The following is a 22,260-nucleotide window of genomic DNA, read 5'->3' as shown; positions in this document are numbered from 1 at the left end:
CTACATCCTTCAGAATTGGAGGAACTCCCGGGATCTGATCGACCCTTGAATTGTAGGCTCCACCTTTTTGTCATTGGCTTCTATCTTCTTTTCGCCCGATTCAATCCTCTTTGCGAGGTCCTCGAGCAGCTTTATAATAGCGGGGTCGGCTGCTGACCCGTTGTTGCTCAATTTTTCTGGTACCTGTTCGGCTCGAGGAGTCATTTTCGGTGTTGCTGTGCTTGGAGTTTTTTGGTGGCTTTGCAGTTGAGCAATCGCCAACTGTTGTGCCTGCAACATCTCAAAAATGACGTGAAGGCTAACCTCTTGTTCCTCCCGAGCTGGGGTTCTCTGAGTTTCTTGTTGGTCTTCTTGGCGTATACTCCCGTTAGTGTGGGAACTTATATCGACGTGTTGGGCGTTGCGTGAGCCCACATCCACGGGGATTGGCTCTGGTGCGTCCTCAGGGTTTCGCAGGTACACCGGTGCCTGGAACAACTACACCATTCTCTCCATGGTCCTCAGGACCGTTGTTTTCATGTGCATTCACTGAGTTAGACATTTTGACCTGAAATCAAAGATTCTTGGACAAGAAAAAGTGTGAAGAATAACTTGTGTTTTCAATAAACCAACACGAAAACAATCACTATTATTTTTAGCCCTAGAGTGGGCGCCAAACTGTTTACCTAAAATGGTAATTACAATTAAATTTGATTTTGTGGTTCTTAAAATATGTGATTTATTTTAATGCTAGTTGTTAAGCGATAGATGCTAAGTGTGAGTCAGGAAAATGAGATAAGAGCTTGAGGACAGTGTATTATGCAGACCGAATGGGCGTGAATCGGGGTCTCGAGCTGGCCTATGCTGGGCCTCGAGGTCGGGCTGAAGTGTCAGACTGGGGATGGTTGTTGAAGAACTAATAGTTCTAAGGACTGTGATGATTGCTCTTTATGATCAATGATGAGTAATAAATGAAGAACAATCAATAAAACACAATAAATGTAAGCAATAAGATCAAAGGAGCGACAATAGAATATGTTTTAGTTGAAGAGCAGAGAATGTTATTGTTCTTTTAGTGATTATCATGTGTGTTACAAAATGATAAGGGTCCCCTTTATATATAGGAGAGGGAATCCTAACATAGTATATGTACATTTATTACAAAGATATGCGGTTGGTACAGCCATTTAATACCACGGTATGGACTTGTACTATTCTTGTAGATCTGGTCAGCTCTAACCACGTGCCTTGGGAATTTCCCGCTTGTCCATCATAGCCACCGATTTGCACTGCCCCGAGGTCGAACATAGGGAACCCTCGAACTGTGCCTCGAGCCTTCTAGAGACGGGCTATAGAGTGTCATAATGATCATAAAATCGGACTCTTCGATTTTAGCCTATACACTATTAGCCAACAATACCAAACATGTTATTAACATTCAGAAGTGCACCCAAAAATAATTGGTGAATTCCTTCTTTTGTTAAGTATGTCAATAACATTTTCTTAGAATAAATTGAGGAATTTTACATTTGTATTTTTGCAGTCTTAGCACTAATACCGATTCTTATTGCATAGTGAATGGCTTGTGGAGGTAAGCTTTCGGCTAATATGGTATCTTGAGTTGGCCGCACTGAGGCCACCTAATCACCAAGTTGACTCAGCACAAATATCCACGTGTCAGCTGGCCGTCCTTAGTTAGTACCCCTCGTACAAAATTTACTTACCTCTAATATTTATACCAATTCAAATAAATTTATTTTAGTTAGGTATAAATTAAGATTAGAATATATGCTAATTAACTTTGGTCAAGTGGAAATTATATATTAAAGACTTATGAAATGAATTGAACAACAAGTATAAGTAAAAAATTCCATTCTCGTACCATATGTGCACATTTATCTTAAGAACATTATGCCTAAATAATCAAAGACGTATTTGGAAACCAAACTTAAATCAACTTTGTCGTCTAAACGAGTCATTTTTGCATCCTAGATATAGATCCAATATAAGCGGTGTTTTGTTCTAATTTTGAAAAAGAGTTTTTGCAAAAAAAATAAAAATATTTTGTTGCGAAAAAAAAAAAAACTATGTATCAACCAATTGAGGTTTCTGCTTCATATTGAATTTTTTTTCCTAATAAGCAAAATTGTAACTTGGAATACAGATAGATTTGACAACAAAATGGACCATTCAACCCACCCCCTTGAAATAAGCATTTTGTGCATATTTTGTATGCATAGATTTGTCCTTCTTGTAAGATTGATCCCAACAAAAACCCAGTTGGCACATTTTATATAGTACAATGGATTAGGAGAATAAAATTAATATCATATTTCCAACCAACCCAATTGACACAATCTTGATTAAACAAATTGAATAACAACATAGAACAGATTCCTAAGGGACCCTTTTTTAGTATAGTATCTTTCTTTTTGAGGTGCCAGATTAAGGTTAGGCCCCTAACCTTCCCTTCTAGCCACCCCACGAAAATATTACAAACCATATTTAAAAAGCCCCTTTTTTTCATTTATACCTAAATATTCTTGTTTGTTGCATTTACCAATCATTACATCAAAGAGTCCAGCCTCTCTCATACAACTCATACTCCAAATCTTGGGCATTGCCAAGAAGATTAGCAATGCTAATTCTTGTTTAATATCCTCACTCCACCCCAAAACCCTGACTTTATTTCAGAGGTTCAATTATTATTTAGTTGTGAATAATTGTGATCTTCTCTATATTCTTTCGTGCAATATATGTCACATTAGGCTAGAGAAGATCAAGATTTTCATATTTTTGAAGAAATGAGGATGAAGAGGTCATTTGGCGATTGTTGATGGGGTCTAACAATATATGTCACGTCATCCCACTGATGTCTTGGCTATTATTGTTATTATTGTTATTGCCATCAAAAGTACGAGGATCAAATCATATATTAGATCGAGACTCATTAGATTCATTCATTCATGACTATGCAATCAAGAATATGACGAGACATTATACAGGTAAATTGTATAATATTCCCCTCCCTACAAATTTTTCTGGCATGGAAACTTCAATTGTTCGTTTTAGAAGTGCAAGTTTTTGGAGAAAAGGAGCCAATTTTAGCTTCTTCCACATCCCACCAAGTGTATTACCATGGCCTTTTGTTAAGAGATTTGACATCGTATATCAAAATCTTGGTAATTGGTCATCAAAATACTATGATGTTCCAAATTACACATTTATAACTCCTGTCATAGGCTTTTTAGCATATGATGCAAATAGAAGCGGAGAAAATTATGGAATGGTTGAGCTCAACATTATGGCAAATCACATTTTGGTTCATTTTCCACACATATATATGCCACAAGACCACAACAAGAATGTGGCAATGAAATGTGTTAGATTTGTCACAAATGGAAGCATAGAGTTCAGCAATGTAACGATGAATAACTCGTGTATATCGCGAGGACAAGGTCATTTCTCCATAGTTATTCCTTCATTGAAACCAGAGGAGGAGGAAAAGAAAAGATGGCAATGGAAATGGTGGGTAATAGGATTTGGAGTAGGAGTTGTTGGATTAATATGGTTGATTGTGATTGGAATTTTGGTATATAAATGTGTTAGGCTAAAAAAGAGGAAAAAAATGGAGAGACAATCTGAAAAAAGTGAGGCTTTGGACACAGTTTGGGTTGGGAATAGCAGAATGCCTTCTGCTTCAGGTATCAGAACTCAACCAGTTCTTGAAAATAGTTATGTTCCTTGATTCAATTTTCCTTTTTTCCCCCTTTGTTGTTTTCACTATTTCAATTTTTGTTCTTTCCATTTTAAGGTGTATATACATTCAGGTCTCATCAAATTCATTTATTATAGGAAACCAATGTAGTATGAATCATGAATATTGCTCACATTTCTCCCCCTAACCAGAATTCTCATGGATAGTTTCTTGAAATTTTACTTGAAATCATCTTAACCGGTAAAGTTCTTGTCATATGATCAGAAGGTCACGGGTTTGAAACGTGGAAACAGCCTCTTGCAGAAATACAGGATAAGGCTGCGTACGATAAAACCTTGTGATCCGGTCTTTCCTTCGATCTCGCGCATAGCGAGAATTTAGTGCACCGGACTATTTTTCTTTATCATCTTATATTTTTTTTTAGGAGCAGGGGAATAATTCAACCCCAAAATTAAATTCTGCTCCTACCCTCCAAATAAATGAATAAAATAAGAAGGCAAAGTGCTTTCTCTAAAGAAAACTATGCATAAAAGGTGAGATTCCTTTTGAGTGTACATACTGTCATTAGACTTTATAGTTGGTTGAAGATATTAATTTAATCCAACGAAGAAACTCCAAAATGATTAGAATGTACTAAAGCGAGATCATTAACTTATTATGCTTAAATAATACAATGCCATTTAAATATTAAGTTGACTGTTCTATGTGAAAGAAACATTCAGAGTCTATATAATTAGTGAAGTCACCTCATTAGGTTTTTATCTGTAGTTTTAGGCTAACATACTTGTTTGTTTCTGTTAAATACTAAATTTATTCTTGACAGGTAGAAGGCACAATTGCCTACAACTTTGTACTAAAACCAAAATTTTATACAATTTTTTGACATAAAGATCAGCACATCTGACCTTTTCTCCTCAAAATGTATGGGCCAGCCTTGAATTTTAGAATATCCTTCTTTTGAGCTGTCTGCTTGTTTGCTAAAAGTTTGATGTGTAAGCTAAGAATTTCCTAAATGATTATAGCATTTGAAATTGTTGTTTCTGATGTAAAGAGTAGTATTTTTTTTTTTTTTTTTTTGTGATGACCTCTTGATTAAGTTGAATTACAGTTTTAGAAGAAGAAAGGTTTTTTCTTTTTCTTCAAACATTTTGCAAAGTCCAGTCTCAAATTAAACAATACCTAATGATAAATTGACATCATATGGATTGAATTTTTTAAGAAAATTAGATTAGGATATGGATCACAGCTCATAAATTAAGTCTGTTTTCATGGGATGCAATTCAATAATCTTAATTTCAATTATCAAAGTCCTGTAAAGTTTTTTCCATTATCTGTCACATTTTAAAGATAAGTCATACTACTAGGCAAATCTTAAAAATTTAACAAAATACGTAATCATTAGATCAATTCAGCATTTAAAGGTTCTTTTAAGCTTGTAATGCTTACCAACTACTTTAAATCAGTAAAGCCAAACGGACTATCAGGTTATTAACTATCTATTATATGAACTTGATGCTAAAAATCAAAGCATCAAGAAATTTTCATTTCTTTGGCTGGTAATGACTCATGAGTCATGGTTTATCATTGCTACACACAAGAAACAATAGAGTCAACCTATAGGCTAGATATCACAAATGTGGTGAAGTGGAAAAGGAGGATCAAAATAAGAACCATTTAGAATGGCATGTACAGTGAGTTCGTTTGCTGCATCTGTAGTATGTATTCCATCCCAGCTTACATAATTTTGTGGATCTTCACAGGCATTGGCTGTCACTTTAGTTCCATTAACTTGTTTAGTTTGTCCACAGAATAAATGCTGGTTAAAATTGTAGTCACCACCTCCATATCCACAACATGCTTTAGTTCCATATTTTAGCCCTGCAAAAAAGAACAAAAAACAAAAAAACAAATTATCATTAGAATATTTGGCCTTTCAAGAGCACAACATGTACTATTCAGCATCTTAAAAAAGAAAGAAAAAAGAAAACAAGAACCATGAGAAGTAGGGTGTTGGAAGAGGTCCAAGAGCACAGCGTGAGAGTCCACGTATACTACATTTGCATCAGAAATTTCTTCTCTTGTTTTTGCCAATGCTGCTTTGAGCATATTGTTATAATCCACCACTGCATTATTGTATGATACTAAACAACCAAACTGGTCAATATCAGAAGTGTTATGAGGCAGCTCCACCAGAAATGCAGGGTAACATCCAATCGGTGCTAAATTTAGCACCCAAAATGTTCTCCCACCCAATGCATATATCTCCTGGCAAATAGAACAGAACCAACATCATATAGGCGTTTAGTTAGTTTGAGAACAAACTCATAATCAGATGTTTCCTCAACAACTATCTTCTTTTATTGAATGTCCCATCTCTCCGTTCAATGCTTTATCAAATAGCTAGCCAAACTTATTTTATAAGATCGTTAAACACTTGACATGATATTAGAGCCCGTTTGGATTGGCATATTTTAAGTGTTTTAAAGCCAAAATAGCTTTTTAGCCATTTTGTAGTGTTTGGATAAAGTAAAAAAGTGCTTTTAAGCACTTGTTTTTAAGCTAAAATGATAAAAATAAGCCAAAAGCCAAAAGCTAGAATTCCTAACTTATGGCTTTTGGCTTAAAAGTCACTTAAAACAAGCACATCCAAACGGGCTCTTAGAGCAGATAGAGGTCTTGATTCAAATCTCTCAGTCATTTATTTATCAAGGAGAGTTAGCATGTGCTTCATCTAGGAAAAGAGAGTCGGACCACATATTGAAGATATAATTAAGTAAATTAAAGTTTATTTATTCAATAAATTAAGTTTTTAAATAAGATGGTTACACAATTCAACAGATTAACTGTATTATTTGTCTGAAGTCAGAACTTGGGTTTGATCATAGCTAAATGCATTTTCACTTTATGCTCACCGGACTCACATTGGTGTTCCAAAAGAAAACGTAAAATAAAAAGAGAAAGGAAAGACGAGCGACTAAATATTCATCGGATGCTAGCTAGGAAATTGAAGGTCAAAGATCTTACCTTGATGGTGCTAACAATTTGAGAAATCAGTTGAGGTAGAAACTCTTTCACTCCAATTATTCCTATTCTTGCCAGATTTCCAGTGAAGTCATTTTGACCAATGTAGAATGTATAGAGCGACTTTCCAAATAAGTCCGGGGAAGGCAGATTAGTTTGCCCTGAAAAATTCGGACATATTCGGTTATGGTTAACAATAAAAAGTAATATTCCTCGAAAAATTTGTAGAATGGAACACTAATGGTATACCTTTATGCTGAAGTTCATCGACTTTAACCTTAAATTCTTTCATTTGTCGAAGCTGAATCTCAAGAGAAAAAGGACTAACTCCAGTAACAAATAAAGAAGTTTGTGGCAAGCGCACTGTGGATGCCGCTGTTGCAAAATTTGCACCATGCCTGTAATCAGATCCTATTGATTGAAGATATGGACTCAAAAATGGCAAACCGAAGGCTTGAGCTGCACACGAGGAATGACTAGACTTTCAAAAAAAAAAATTACAGGTTTAAACAACAATGTAGGAGAGGCAGGATGAAGGACAGCTTTATGTGATCATCTTATCTAAAAGCAAAGGCGTATGTAGCCTATCAGTATCGGGTTCATCTGAACCCAGTTCGTTTGATGCGGAACATAAGTTTATATTTAAAAATTCACTAAAATTGCACCAAATAGTAAATATGAATCCATAACCTTAAAGATACAATAGTTTCAACATTAATAATGTTAAAGGTTGAACTCATGCAACTTAAATTCTGGATTCATCGGTCATCATCAGTGTTATAGTATGGTGGCAAGAATTAGGGACTAGAACACTCAATAAAAGGGCTAATAATGGTTAGGATAAGGATCTAGGACAGAACCTATATATTATTGACAAACAACAACTTCCGATGATAATCAGAACATGCATGGACCTATATTGCTGCTTTTTCCAGCAAAAGCTATTTCATTTATTTGTAAATGCAAACTCCTGTAATCTCGGTCCGAAAGTTTACAGGTCCTTAAAGACATGACACTAACACAGTACACTTCGTCTCCTTCATATTATCTATCCTTTATTTAATAGTCTAAATCATAATACTATTCGTAAAAACTATCCTTATCTCTCTGTTAAACGTCTGTCTTAATTAATTTGATTGAAACAGCAAGAGCATAAACTAGAACCGATGTTGGGAGCGATGTTTTTGTTAATCTAATTTTACAATGTTTAACGCTTATCATGGAACAAATAAAAACCATAATTGTAAGAAATCATGTTTTCCAAGATGGCAACATACTACAGCGACAGCCAACAAGCACGCATTACTAAAAATGTAGTTCAAGCATAGTCAATATGATCACTCCTTATTCGTCCGAAGAACAACAGAAGGCATCACTATAGTGTTAGTATATGTTGATGATATGTTAATTACAGGGGATAGCTTGAAACTGGTTGAGGAGAGAAAAGCTTCATCACAGCAGGCTTTTAAGATGAAAGACTTAGGGGAACTAAGATATTTTCTGGGATTGAGTTTGCGAAATCCAAGCAAGGGATTATCATGCACAAAGGCGGACTTAGGTATAAACTTGAAGGGTCACAGGAGCCCGTAAATTTCGGCAGAGATCTTGTATTTGTATATGTGTATACTTTGAAAATGGTTAATTTAAATCACTTGGCACCCTGAACACTAAAAGCCTTTAGGGGGTACTGGTTGAGCAGAATACTGCTGCCCCCGTCGCGTTAAAATCCTGGTTACGCCTCTGATCATGCATCAAAGGAAATATGCACAAATTATCTCAGAAGTAGGGCTAGTTGCACCCAAACCAATGGAAACTCCTATTGACATCAATGTCAAGATTACCTCAAAGATGTATGATATCACATTAGTACAGCAGGAAAAACACAAGAAGATCCTCTTACTGATCGAACCTCTTATCAAAGATTAATAGGTAAGCTCCTATACTTGACAGTTACTAGTCTTGACATCTCATTAAGTGTTCAAACACTAAGTTTACTTCAACCCAAAAAATAACATATGGAAGCTGATCTAAGAATTGTGAAATATGTGAAGAACCAGCCAAGTCAAGGAATACTATTATCCAGCAATTACAGCAATACAATTACTGCATACTGTGATGCAGACTAGGTAGCATGTCATCTTACCAGAAGATCTATTACAAGGTTCCCAATCAAAGTTGGTGACTACTTAGTTTCCTGGAAATTAAAGAAACAAACTATTGTATCCAAGAGCTAAACAAGGACTTGTGTCTACTAAATACATTCTCTATTAAAGACCAACCAGCAGATATTCTCACAAAGGGTTTAACAACATCAATATCTAACCTCCAAGCTAGGTGCTCTTAACATCTTCACCCCACCTAGTTTGAGGGAAGTGTTAAATGAAGCAAAGGCATTTTGGTCATTATATGTAATAGTCCAATTAGTCATCATGTACTGTTAGTTCAGCTTCTAATGTATTACTTGTTATCAGTGCTTCTTTCATCTTGTATCTTGCTATCTTAGTCTCAGTTTTCTAAATATCTTGTACTGTCATTACTTGATACAAGTGCTTTTTTCATCTTTTCTTTAGCTGAGGGTCTATCGAAAACAGCCTCTCTGCCCGTCCAGGCTGGGTAAGGCTGCGTACATCTCACCCTCTTCATACCCCACTTGTGGGAATACATTGGGTCGTTGTTGTAACTGTTAGTTCAGCTTGTATATATATACACTACATAAGTTTTTTACACCATCAGATTAATTTGATCAACAATTAAATAGTGCTCTTCATAGCAAGTTTGATATGCTAATCTAAAAAAATAGGTCGGTTAAGGAATGGAGAAGAATCATTTGACCTAGAAAATCAAGGATGACTCTGCCATCAGTTGCTCGGCCAACAGGTTTCTTGAAGTAGGTCATTCCATGGGGAGGACCCTGAGCTGGGAAAGCTGCCCAATAACCACCTGTATCAGTATTCGAATCTCCAAAGTTAAAGATTGCCTTAAATCCACAGTTTTTGCACTGTGTTGTATCCACCATAAATAAAATTGCTGCAAAAAAAACCCAAGTAATCACCGACCATAAACTCATTCTTACTAATGGCTTCATGTTTTCTAGTGCTTTTGTTTTGGACAGAATGGAGCTTGTTGTGCGATTCGCTGAAAGCACTGGTCTTTCCATATTTGTAGGTAGAGAAGCTGTGCACGTGGACAACAACTGGTCAAGCAATGAAGTTCATGTCAAAACATTGTTTGGTAATGTTTTCCGGTCATTAACGTGGACTTTAATTTGTTTTTCACTTTCTTTTTTCGCTTTTTCTGAATTATTTTATCAAATGGGACATAGAAATTTTAGAAAGTATATTTCTTATCAAGAAAATATGTAAAATTTTCAAAATATTTGCATAATGAAGTGGAAAAAAAGTTGTCCACAATCTTGAAATTTTTATCGTGTAATCCCCGCCACTTAAAAAGGAATAATAGGTTTTGGAATATAACGGTCAAACTATCTCATTTTCAGCCTTAATTCGTATATCAATTCCTTAATTTTTAATGAAAATAAATCCCACATATTCAAAAATTATATTATAAAACTACTTGAAATCATTATTGTACATAGTCAAGAGAAAAAAATCAGTATTTGATTCCCCAAATATTAGTAGTTTTGTACACAAAATTATGGAAATTAATGTACACCTATGAGACTTGTTTTTCATAGTTCCAAAGATATACAAAACTCAAATGAAAGATGTTAGTGTCATTATTTTATTGATGCATGTAAGTATTAATTCACAAATTATTGGAGATTTGATGTGGGAAAATGCATGAGATTTTTTCCTATATCAGCTTGGTTTTAGAGTGTAAGGGAAATGCAATGAACAATAAGATTGTATTCGTTGGATTTAGTTTAGAAAAGGGACAACGTGTATCAACGACTGTTTTTTTTTTTTTTCTACTACTAAAAACCATGACAGATTACAATGGTGAATATTTTTCCTTTGAGAAAACAATATTATTCACACGTCCGTTTTATGTGACATTATTAATCCATTTTAAAAAATGATGTATTTTTATATCTAAAAATAATTCAATTTAAAATCTGAGCTTTTATTGTTAAGGTTAGGTGGGAGAACAGTACAACTAAATACTAATTGATTCAGACACATCTATCTTGCAAAAGATTTTGTAAGGGTTTATGGAAATCTTTCACAAATATAATAGTACTTCCTCCCGTTCACAATAAGTGACCAATTTATTTTTTCAATTTGGTTCAAAATAAGTGTCCAGTTATGTAATTAAGAAAGAATTCAATTTGTTTTTACAAAATAACCCTTATGTACATATCCTTAAAAAGTTTTCTTACTCCTCACATTAAATGTTTAATTAGGGGTAGTTTAGTCATAGTAGGTATTTTTGTATAGAATTTAATATTTTTCTTAATGGGCGTGCTAAAAACAAATTGGTCACTTATTGTGAACCGGAGGAAGTAGTAAATAATAACACGCAGTTGGCCTTGACACTCAAATTAATTCAGATAGTCCACAAACAACTGGTGTTTTTTTTCTAGTAAATAACAATGAGAAATTTTCATAAAGCACTATCTTTTAGTAGTAATAGCCATCTATAAATACTATTTGCTATATTATGGAATATAGATACCTTTTATGTGGTTATAAGATGTATTTGATGTATTTAAGCTATTGTATTCATGAATACAGTGTAAGCACGTGATTTTTGCTTCACAAACAATCACTCCAAAAGGAAAACAAAAAAATAAAAATAGTGACAAATGACCCCGCGGTACAAATTTTTCATGACATGTATTGCTAGTCATTTGTGGGTCTGTCCATTTTGCATCTAGTCATTATCAAACAAAATACAAAAAAAATGTGTCGTTAAAAGAAAATTAAAAAAATATAAATATATGTGCGTCGTTCGTTCTAGGTTGTGATTTAACTTACTTTTTGTGATAATTATGTGGAAATGTTACAGTGTTGTTGATTTTAATTTCACTATTTTATTATTATCTCATTTTTGTTTAAAAGAAAAAAAAAACAACAAAAGAGTGAAAGAAAATCGGTTTGGACCCAAAAGAAATGAAACAAAAACAGGCCCAAACCAGCACTCAGACCCAGTCCAGGCCTGCCCAGGCACATCCTGAAACGACGCCGTTTCAGGCAAACTCATCTCAGTCGTTCCAATCGATCCAATCCAACGGTCCAGGATCACTATCAGTAACCCGTTTCAAAACCCGACCCAGGAACCAATCCGACCCAACCCCTCACTTAAACCAAACAACCCCGTTCAACTACCAAACGACCCCGTTTCATTTCTCACCATCAGATCCAAGCCGTTGAGATCGTCTGATCTAACGGCTCAGATCCAATCAACCTCCCCATATATAAACTCAGCCCTTCACCCCACGCCCCCTATCCGAACCCCACCCCTCACTCGTCTCCTTCCCCAAGCTGAAACCCCCAAACCCTAGCAAGCCGCCCTGATATCCCTTTCACCAGAACCCGGCGGCACGAACGCCGGTGACCACCTCCTGAACACCCTAAGACCCCCTCACTCTCCTGAACATGGATCTGTTACTGCCTAGCCTCGAATCACTTTCCTTCGTCTCGAATCTTCGTTTGAAGATTTGAGTCGAACCCGGACCTATACCAAATTACCCCATCTTCATACCAGACACTCCCCTGACCCCTCGTGACCAAACCAAGCTTGGTTTGGTCCAAATCTACCCACAACTCCCAAAAATCCAGATCTGAAAATCCAGACCTTAGAACACATGCACTTGGGGAATCCAGCCGGTCTTGAAAGGGGTTTGAGGTTCAATGGATCTTAACCAAGGTGTTCTCATGTGAGAACACCCTGGTTAAAATTTGTTCGGCCTCAAATGGGCAGAGTTGAGTCGGATTTGGGTCTGTTTGATTTAAACATTTTTCGGTAAGTTTTCTTTCCCTTTTCGTTTATATTAATTGCTGATTAAGTCATTAGCATTGCTTTGTGGTAATTGTTTGTTATTTTCTGATAGTTTCTTAATTTCTTTCCTCTCTGTAAAGACCTTTTATTTGGTCGATTGTTTTCTGTGTATGATTTAAATGTATCCTATGATAAGCATGTCCGATTAGTATAGTCGTCGCATGAATAACTTATATAGGCCCCAGTAATTGAACAAAAGTTGTCTGATACCCTTTAGGTCCCTGAACGTATTGTTTATATGACCGACTGATTATTACTTGTTATAATTAGTATAGTCGACTCGATAAATGTCGTCGATTAGTTTTCTATAACTAATGAATCGAATGAGCTAATAATGTCGCATGACTAATTGAACTTTGCCACTGACTGAATGCCCCAGCATTGTTTGAAATGGTTTGTTTGCATTGTAAAAATGACTGAAAAGGTTCAGTCCAGGCAGTCTTGAATTTGAACTTTCATCAGTTCAAAAATGCCCTGATGCTGCAATAGGAAGGGCAGTAATAATCAAGGGTTAACAAGGGTATTCTGGGGTGTTAAAAAGGACAGAAAGATTAGTTTAAATGAGCTGACAAGCAGGGTACTAATTTGGGATTAAACTAATACCAATGGGGAACAAGACACAAGGGTATGGGGCTTAAAATGAATAATAAAATGAGCCCATAACTCTTGATTAAACAAAACCAGGCGTGGGGAACCAATGGCTGGCATCAAGAGATGCTCAAGCATGGGTTTAACAGAGTATGGGCAGACTGCAAGTTGCAGCATGAGGGCAGCTCAGCTGCACTGGGTCTTTTGGCTTATAAATAGGTCCTTTGAGAACCTAAGAAGGGCTGGACTTTTAGTCTGGAGAAAAGGAGAAAACAAAAGGCTGGAAAAAACTTTTAGTCTGAAGAGAGGTCTAGTGAGTTCAAAGAAAAACTGAAAAAACATAAGTTAGTTTCCAATAAACATTGTAACCAAACACTGCTTGAAAGTTGTATAAGAGTGCATATTGGTCAAGCTGTCTTGGCCAAGTTCTGTTGCTTGCATGGACCGAGTTGTTTGTGGTGGTTGAACTGGTGGTTTTACTGCATTGAACCCTCAGTTATTGCTGCTATTTCCTTACTCTTTCCTGGGATTGCTGGTTTTGGTACTCGACTATCTGCTAGTTCTTTTGTTCTGGGAGATATTGTTGGTTGTCTGTGGCTGTGGAAAACACTTGGTTTGCTGATTTGTTGCTGTGTTGTTGCTGTGTATCTGCTGTTGCTGTGTTACTGCATATTGCCCAGCTGATCATCCCTTTCTTCTTTGTCTTCTAAACCAGGTACACAACCAATGCACTGTCAAGAAATGTAATTGAAAAATGAGCATGAATACAAATGAAAGATCCTGAATGTCAATGCGTAAGTAGTTGAATGCTAGAATGTGCATATAGGTTGATGATGAGAGTATGCCCAAGGCAGTAGGTAGTATCTCATACTTAGTTCAATGGTGTAGTATGAGCCTGTAATATAGTCCAAGCATGAAATTCGTACACTGTAAATAAGTTCTTTCCTTTCTAATAAATTGCCATATATAACTCTTAAAATCATGTTTTAAGATAAAGAACACAAATTCAGGGCCTCAACCTCATGAAGGTCGAGCCCAGGTCAAAAACAGACCAGGCAGGCCCGCATCGAACGAGCAGTGGCCCAGGTCTGGCCTATTACGCATGGGCTGGATTTGGGCCCGGGATTATTTGTTCGGCTGACTGTACTTGCAGCCTCATTTCTGACTTTAAAGCATTTCCGAATTCCGTTACAAACAACTCGCAAGCATGTAATTAATTAGGACTATCTGTTGTTTTCAATTGATAGAGACAAACACGACAAGAAACGTAGTTGCTATAGGATATCCTTTTAAAATAAGAACGAGATGAGCCTCGATGAAAATAAACAAAACGCGCAGATGCGGGGCCCTTGTTAAATGTATATTATTGAAGCATTTAGTTTCCAGGACGGGTTGTTTAGCAAATCTCACAACCCTCCTAAAAAATAACAATACGTTAGTCTCGTTAGAATACGCTTTAATAAACCTTACCTTCTTAAACTCGGGCGCACATTTATGTGACCCAAATCCAAATCTCGACGGGTTCGAAATGTATTTCTAATCACGGGTACATTGATTGTGACGTGGTTCGAGAGGCATATCCATGACGTCGCGAATTCCTTTTAAAAGTAGAACGAGACGAGCCTCGTCAAACAAAAAATGTACACAGCTGCGGGGCCCTCTAACTGTATATATATTAAAACACTTAGAATTCGGGACATGCCGTTTAGCGAATTTTTCGGTCTTACCCAAAACAACAATACGCTAGTTGCTTTAGGCACGTCTTAATAATTTATTCTCCTTAATTCGGGTGCACATTTATGTGACCCAAATCCAAATCTCAACCGAGTCGAAATATGTCAACAATCACGGGTGCATTGATGCAACGTGGTTCGAGATATGTTTTCACAACGTTGCAAGCCTTATAAAATAACAGTAAATGATAAAAGCGGTTTAAAATTTAAATTTGCACATAAGTTCATATTGTATTTAAAAGCAGATAAATAAGCCAAATATAACAGTTAAGCGACCGTGCTAGAACCACGGAACTCGGGAATGCCTAACACCTTCTCCCGGGTTAACAGAATTCCTTATCCGGATTTTTGGTACGCAGACTGTAATATAGAGTCATTCTTTTCCTCGATTCGGGATTAAAATTGGTGACTTGGGACACCCTAAATCTCCCAAGTGGCGATTCTGAAATAATTAAACCAATCCCGTTTCGATTGTCCTTTAATTGGAAAAAACTCCCTTGTACCCCCTCGGGTGCGGAAAAAGGAGGTGTGACATACAGTAGCAAAAATAGGCGTGAATCAAGGAAGTCCAGCTAATCAGTTATTGTAATCGAGTGTATTCGACTGTATTCATGAAGTGAAACATGGGATTACAGCTGGACAGATTATTGTATTGGACTGTATTCACGGCGTGAAATAGGGGATTACAATGTTTTTAAAACGGAAAGTGAATCAATTAACATAATAGACTCCTAATATAACTCAACAAACTCAATTATAACACACAAATTTTGTATTTTTTAGTTATAAAAAAGATTCTCAACCGCAAAATACAATGAAATAGATAGAATACAGAGGGATACATTGAAATACAATGAGAAAAAAAGACACTTAATACAATAAAATACATGGAATATAACGAGATACATTGAATTACAATGAAAAAATGATAGTGAATACAATGAAATACATAGAAATATAGCGAGATACATTGAAATGCACTTAAAAAGGTAACAGAATCTTCAAATTGCTCAATCCCAAACTTCAGATCCGACGACTCATCGGATTCCGACTATGATTCCATAAGCAATTTGAATGTATCTCGTTGTATTTGAAGATTCTGTATACTCTGTTTGACTTTGATAAGGACATCACTTGATTACTTGCTAATTTGTGAGAAGTAAGTTTCATTTTGTTGATAATTAATTTGTGCTTGGAGATGAGAGATCTGTGTTGAGAACTAGTATAAGGAAAATGGCTACTTGAGAGGTATCGATTAAAGGTTACAGCGAGCCAATTGATGGCTCTAAGGCCGGTCTCAGAGACTGTTCGGAGTGCTTCCGTTGTCGGAAAAGGCCGGTCTCTCAACCGGATGCGGGAGCCGGAGCAATTTTTGAAGTGGGTTTAGCACAAATCCAGTGGAAGGAGGAGGATATCGGAAATTTTAATGGAATGAGGGAAGAGAATGAGATGTATCAAAGTAGAGAGAGAAAGAAAATAATGTAACTGATTAGCGTATTTAGTGGCTTAGGGCTAGGAGGTAACCAAAATTAAATATTTTGTTATAAACCTTAAAAGGTATCTATAGAATATAATTTTTTTAAATGGTATTTATTTAAAATAAATAAGATGTTAATCTTTGCTATAGGAGGTAAAAATTCCAATAAGAATCTCACGTTATCCACATGTCACGTTATCCACATGACATGATTAAACTAACACTAAACATAAGAGCCCCATCTGAAAAGAAAGAAGAAAAATACATGGCGAATATTTCTCTGTTGATTTACTCTCATGCCAAAGCATGCACACTGAATTTCTCTTTTGAACAATCAAAGCGCCTGTGTTCTCTACTCCTAATTAAAAAAAATCCGCCTCCTAAGCACTAATGATAGTTTTAAAGAAGTCAATGGGTTGGAGTTCGGGAATTATTTGAGGGGTGACCCATGTTTATAGAGTGGTGACGCCATTTTTTCCTTTGTTTTTTTCTTCTTCTGGAATAAGGAATTTTGTTTGTTTTTTCCCCTCCAACAAATATGCTATTTTGTTAAGTTCCCGCTGTTTAATCAAAAATTGTGTATTTCGGTCAAAGCTTATTTTAGAAGTACTCAGGCTACTAATAATTAAAAAATTCTATATTTTTTCAGTGATAAAAAAAGAAATATAATAGCAAAGTAATCAATAGAAAGCAAAAGAAAGTAATTGTATTCCAATAATAATCAGAACGTGCCTTTACAAGTGAAATCCCCTTCCCTTATATAGGAATCTATAAGTACAACGTCTCTTCCTTTTTATAACTAAATCATTATGAATATTAATGACATTAATTAGACGTTATAATTGGCAATTGTAATTGTTTATGAAGATTTTGTAATGCCTATGATCATTCATGCACATTAATTGACGATTCGTGAATCTTCCTTCTTTACTGTCTTGATTCATTATGCCAGTATCTCTTCATATAGCAATTCAGACTCGAGCGACCATACCTTTTTATCGCGTGGGTGATTTGCTCGTACCTATTAAGACTCGTGCATCTTTTAATGCATCTCTGCAGCTGTCGCTTTCTTAATGATCCACGTGTCTTGCAACATCAGCCACTTATATAAATCCTCGTGTAGAGCCGTCAAAATGGGTTTGGCCCGTGAGGCCAGCCCAACCCAGCCCGCTACTTGGGTAGGGCTGGGTTGGAATTTTTTAAGCCTATTTAAAGCTAAGGCTTATAAGCCCGGCCCAAGTCAGCTCGCTGGCCATTGAGGCTTGACTGATGTTGGGCCTGGGCCGGCCTGTGGGCCAAAAATTAATTAAATTCAAATTTAAATATTTAAAAAAAGTAAAAACTAAAAAATATTAATTATAATCCCCAAATTCCAATCTTAGATTGCTCATTTACCCTTGCATATCAACTAGAATTTATATTTTTGGCATACTTGTAGTATGGCAAGATTAGTTTTTCTTTTGCTTAACTAACAACGAACTAGGAAAGTTTTAAGTGGCCAACAATAAACTTTTTCAAAAGAAAATATTATTCAGTTTGGTTACTTTAATATATTATTAATTATCAAATTGCTCTTCAGTATAGAAAAATGTCAAGTTTTAATACCCAAAGAAAATTGACAACACTGGCAACTTTCGTGAATTTTAAAAATTTATGGACTACAATGATGAAATCAACAAATAATGTTAAACCTAAATTAAAAAACCTTAACATATAAACTTATTGATGCAATTCCTGAACCTAAGGAAAATGAAAGAAAAGTACTAAAAAAATATTCATGTAAAGTTAAAAAAAGAAGAGCTAGAGATATAGAGAATTTGCATTTGAGTTACGAGATTCCTTGTCAAATATCAAGATTTTTGTACACTCTAAATAAACAGAAGTCGTTCATATGATTAAGAGATTATGTCACGAAAAAATATCTAAAGATTTGAAAAAATATTTTTTCTAAAAAAATTGAAGGGTCGGTCGGCCCTAGCCCACAACCCTTTTAGGGTTGGGCTGGGTTGGCCATTTTAAGGCCCATATAGATGGAGGGCCGGCCCGCCCTAGCCCACCAAATTTAAAAGCCCACAAAGCTTGGGCTTGGTATGGCTGGGCTAGCCCATTTTGACAGCTCTATCCACGTGTAATTTTTATTTTTGCCGATACACCCACATCCGTAGATTAAGTAAAAATTGCACCGGGCACCCTATTTGGTCGCCCCCATTTAACCTATGCCCATTTTTTTTAAAACTTTTAATTTGTACCTACTTTTTAAACAACTTCAGCCCCTTTCTCCTCCTTCGTTTTTTTTTCGCTTTCTTCTTGCAAACAACCACAAACGTTTACAAACTGTCTGGTGGTTACGTGAATTGACCAAAGGCAAAGGACCTGATCATTTGACTTTGTTATTTCCTTTCGAAACATACTTTTCAACTACTTTTGACGCTTTGTAATACTTTAATAAGTGGATAATTTTGTTAAAAAAATAATATAGCGATAATACAAATAATAATTTCATATATAACAGATCTGACTTGTATACAACATCAATTTTAATAAGGCAAGCAAGCATCGTCGTTCAATTTGCAAAGGGTTGTTTCCTATGTGTTGTTGCGTTTTATCAAGTTTGATAGAGAAGGAATATTTAAGGATACCCATATTAGAACTCTCAAAAACTTCAGTTCTAGAGCTGAAGTTTCCCGGTTATAACACAAAAACTTCAGCTCTGGCGAGTTTTTGTTTTGTAACTGGGGTTGAAGTTTTTGTTTTTGTAACTGGGGAACTTCAGCTCTAGAGCTGAAGTTTTTGTTTTATAAGTGAGGAACATCAGCTCTAGAGCTGAAGTTTTTGTTTGTAAGTGAGGAACTTCAGCTTTAGAGCTGAAGTTTTTGTTTGTAACTGGCGAACTTCGGCCTTCTTAGATTTGAACTTCAGCCTGTAGATCAAGATTCAGTGGCTAGAACTTAGTTTATGTGATAGTAACAGGAAAATTTGCAGATTTTTTTTCCAGAAAATGCAATATGTTTTGTTGGATAGTAACATGGAAGATATTATACTTTATTCAATTAAATCCTTTATCCATTGCTTGGAGTATTTGGTTGGGTCTGTATCTGAAATTTTCTGGAGGAAACTCTACCGAATATTGCTTCTAAGTAACTGTTATTGTATAAATGACCGCCAAAATTGCTAAATAAAGAGCAGAGCCAAATTATCAAATATTTGTTGTATGAAGATTAATCCTCGACATTGCAGATTCTGAATAAAAAGATTTACTTGTGATAAACAGTCCAAGAAACTTCAGCTTTAGAGCTAAAGTTTCCCAGTTACAACACAAAAACTTCAGCTCTAGAGCTGAACTTCAGGCTCGGCTACTAGAATGCTGAAGTTTTGCGTGATTGCCTTTGCTACTTCAGCCCCGTGTGCTGAAGTTATGCGAAAAAGCGGGTACGCTTGCAATTTTTTTTGCAAAGCGGGCACAAGTTAAAATGTGACACAAAAAGCGGGTATAGATGCAAATACCCCGTAGATTAATGGGATTTTGGTCCCGTTATATCGGTTTGAGATTAAAGTTAACCTCAAAGTATATTTTTTTATCGCATTTTCCCTTTGTTCAGAACTCACATGGGTGTTTTGTGGAGTTTTGGAATTATTTTAGGGGTGAGTCATGGTTCTTCAACCACATGGTGAAGGACAAAGAGTCTCAATTTTGAAAAATCTGGTCTCAATTTAAATCCAAAGCTATGATCAATTATCCATTGATAAATAAAAAAAATAACAAAATAGACTAGTTGTCCAGTGATCACTAAGTTATTAACTATGGATCAATGAATCTTATGATAATTATTAAAGTGTCAAAAATTTTTTGTTAGTATACTGATTTGTAAAATAATTTTGGAGAAGAAAAATAACGTATAAACAGAAATATAGAAGAAACAAAATTTAATCTGAGCCCACTGAATTCACATTGTTTCCTTAAGGAACTTAATCCCCTCCTAGTATCCGAGCTTGTGGATTATTTTCTCCCAGGATAGAACGGATTACACACTGGTGTAGCGGTACTTCAAACCCTAGTGTTTCAACGAACACAAATGGCGGCATCAAATCACACTTATGTTGTTTGTTTTGTAAGAAAACAATGCAGAAAGGAAAAGGAGAACTCAGAAATTTTGTATAGAAAAACTGAGGGAATAGTGTGCTTTTTATTGCCAACATATTGAGTTTAAACGAAGAGGTGCAACTCTTCAGAAGGTCTGTCATGATTGTTCAAGTAAAACAGCCATAACGTAAATGGCTATTTACGCAAAAATAAAGCAGGAATTCAAAACGCGAAGCAAAATTAATTTTTCGTTACAAAAATGTATATTTGGATTAAATAATATTACATTATTCTTTAATATTATAAATCTGGTCCAAATAATTAATCAATCAATCATTTGACCAAATCCGAATCCGAATCTGAATCCGAGTCGAGCGAGCGATGACGATGACGGCGCGAGGCTTGCCTTCTTCTCAACTCTTTAAGAGTTAGAAGAAGAGCAATGTATATATACACATCAAAAGTCTTTTCCTCCTCCAATATGGAATAATGTCTCTTTGTCAAGGAGGGAAACTCAAATATTTCATTTCCCCTCCATTTCTCATTCACCCTCTTTTAAACTAAAATAAGCTTAAAACCCCAATAATCCCCCACATGAATGGGGAATGGCTATATCATGTAAATATGCATATAAACTATGTGATTCGCAAGCAAGGATTAATCGCATCTAGATAAGTAGGTTTTCCTTTGAACTTTCCGTAATGAACTTATGTCGGATATACTCGATCAATCGGTAAATTTGATATCTTTGAACCGTCGAACTTTGGTGTATACCTAGACAACCATAAATCACATAATCAACCATTAACCGTCTTGGATTCTCATCGTTGTGTTCGTTTCAGCCATGAACACCACCTAGTTTCATAAGTGCATAGAGAATTGGCCTTATGGAACTCTCCTTGAAGCCGCTAACACTTCACACTTACATAGGTGATTCCTAAATGTGTCATCCTGTAGATACACTATTTGATATACCCAGTGCTAAATTTAAAAACCATTAAAAAGTCTTAATGCTTTATCATTGGTACTGAACATTGTCTCACCACGAGAATGGACCAAAATTTTAGTTGACAATGTTGAACCATCATTAATAACTTTGTTTGATCTCCTTGAACCTAGATCTTGGGATCTCTAGTCTTCTAGGTAGAGTTACCGCCACAATGACTTGTCATCGTCCATAGTCCCATTCCCCTCGATGGTTTTTCAACTACCTCTCTAGTAGGCCTTTCGTAAGTGGATCCGACGCATTATCGCTTGACTTTACATAGTCAATTGTGATAATTTCTCTAGAGAGTAATTGCCTAACGGTTTTATGTCTTCGTCGTATATGACGAGATTTACCGTTATACATAATGCTCCCAGCCCTTCCAATTGTCGTCTGACTATCGAAATGTATATATATTGCAGCCAACGGTTTGGGCCAAAATGGAAAATCTTCCAAGAAATTTTGGATCCATTCAGCTTCTTCACCGGCTTTATCTAAGGCTATGAACTCAGCCTCCATTGTAGAGCGGGCAATACAAGCTTATTTAGACGACTTCCAATATATCACTCCTCCACCAATAGAGAATATATATCCACTTGTGGATTTAGAATCAGTTGAACCGGTGATCCAATTTGTATCACAGTATCTCTTAATCACCACAGAATACTTACTGTAGCGCAAAGCAAAGTTCTGGGTATGTTCTAAATATCTCAAAAC

General features: G+C 35.8%; 2 protein-coding genes across 3 annotated transcripts; one reads left to right on the top strand and one right to left on the bottom strand.

Annotated features, from left to right (window-relative positions):
- Nucleotides 1–3,025: 3,025 nt before the first annotated feature.
- On the top strand, nucleotides 3,026–3,727 carry LOC107765255 (uncharacterized). Its single transcript, XM_016583878.1, has one exon. The coding sequence runs from the start codon at nucleotides 3,026–3,028 to the stop codon at nucleotides 3,725–3,727; it is 702 nt and encodes a 233-aa protein (XP_016439364.1).
- Nucleotides 3,728–5,201: 1,474 nt separating this feature from the next.
- On the bottom strand, nucleotides 5,202–9,907 carry LOC107765254 (GDSL esterase/lipase At4g01130). 2 transcript variants are annotated; one of them, XM_075217841.1, is made up of 6 exons: nucleotides 9,775–9,907; nucleotides 9,551–9,658; nucleotides 6,968–7,177; nucleotides 6,722–6,879; nucleotides 5,692–5,962; nucleotides 5,202–5,575 (listed from the first exon to the last, which is right to left on the bottom strand). In XM_075217841.1, exons 2-6 carry the CDS (start codon nucleotides 9,612–9,614, stop codon nucleotides 5,319–5,321), a joined length of 960 nt encoding a protein of 319 aa, XP_075073942.1. In that variant the 5' UTR covers nucleotides 9,615–9,658; nucleotides 9,775–9,907; the 3' UTR covers nucleotides 5,202–5,318. The 2 variants fall into 2 exon arrangements, with proteins under 2 accessions (XP_075073942.1, XP_016439363.2); XM_016583877.2 differs by having other exon boundaries at nucleotides 9,551–9,900.
- Nucleotides 9,908–22,260: the final 12,353 nt, after the last annotated feature.

The sequence above is a fragment of the Nicotiana tabacum genome, chromosome 7, assembly GCF_000715075.1.
Source record: "Nicotiana tabacum cultivar K326 chromosome 7, ASM71507v2, whole genome shotgun sequence".
NCBI lineage: Eukaryota > Viridiplantae > Streptophyta > Magnoliopsida > Solanales > Solanaceae > Nicotiana > Nicotiana tabacum.
Note: the sequence above shows the minus strand (reverse complement) of the source record. Positions and strands in the feature narration are given on the sequence as shown.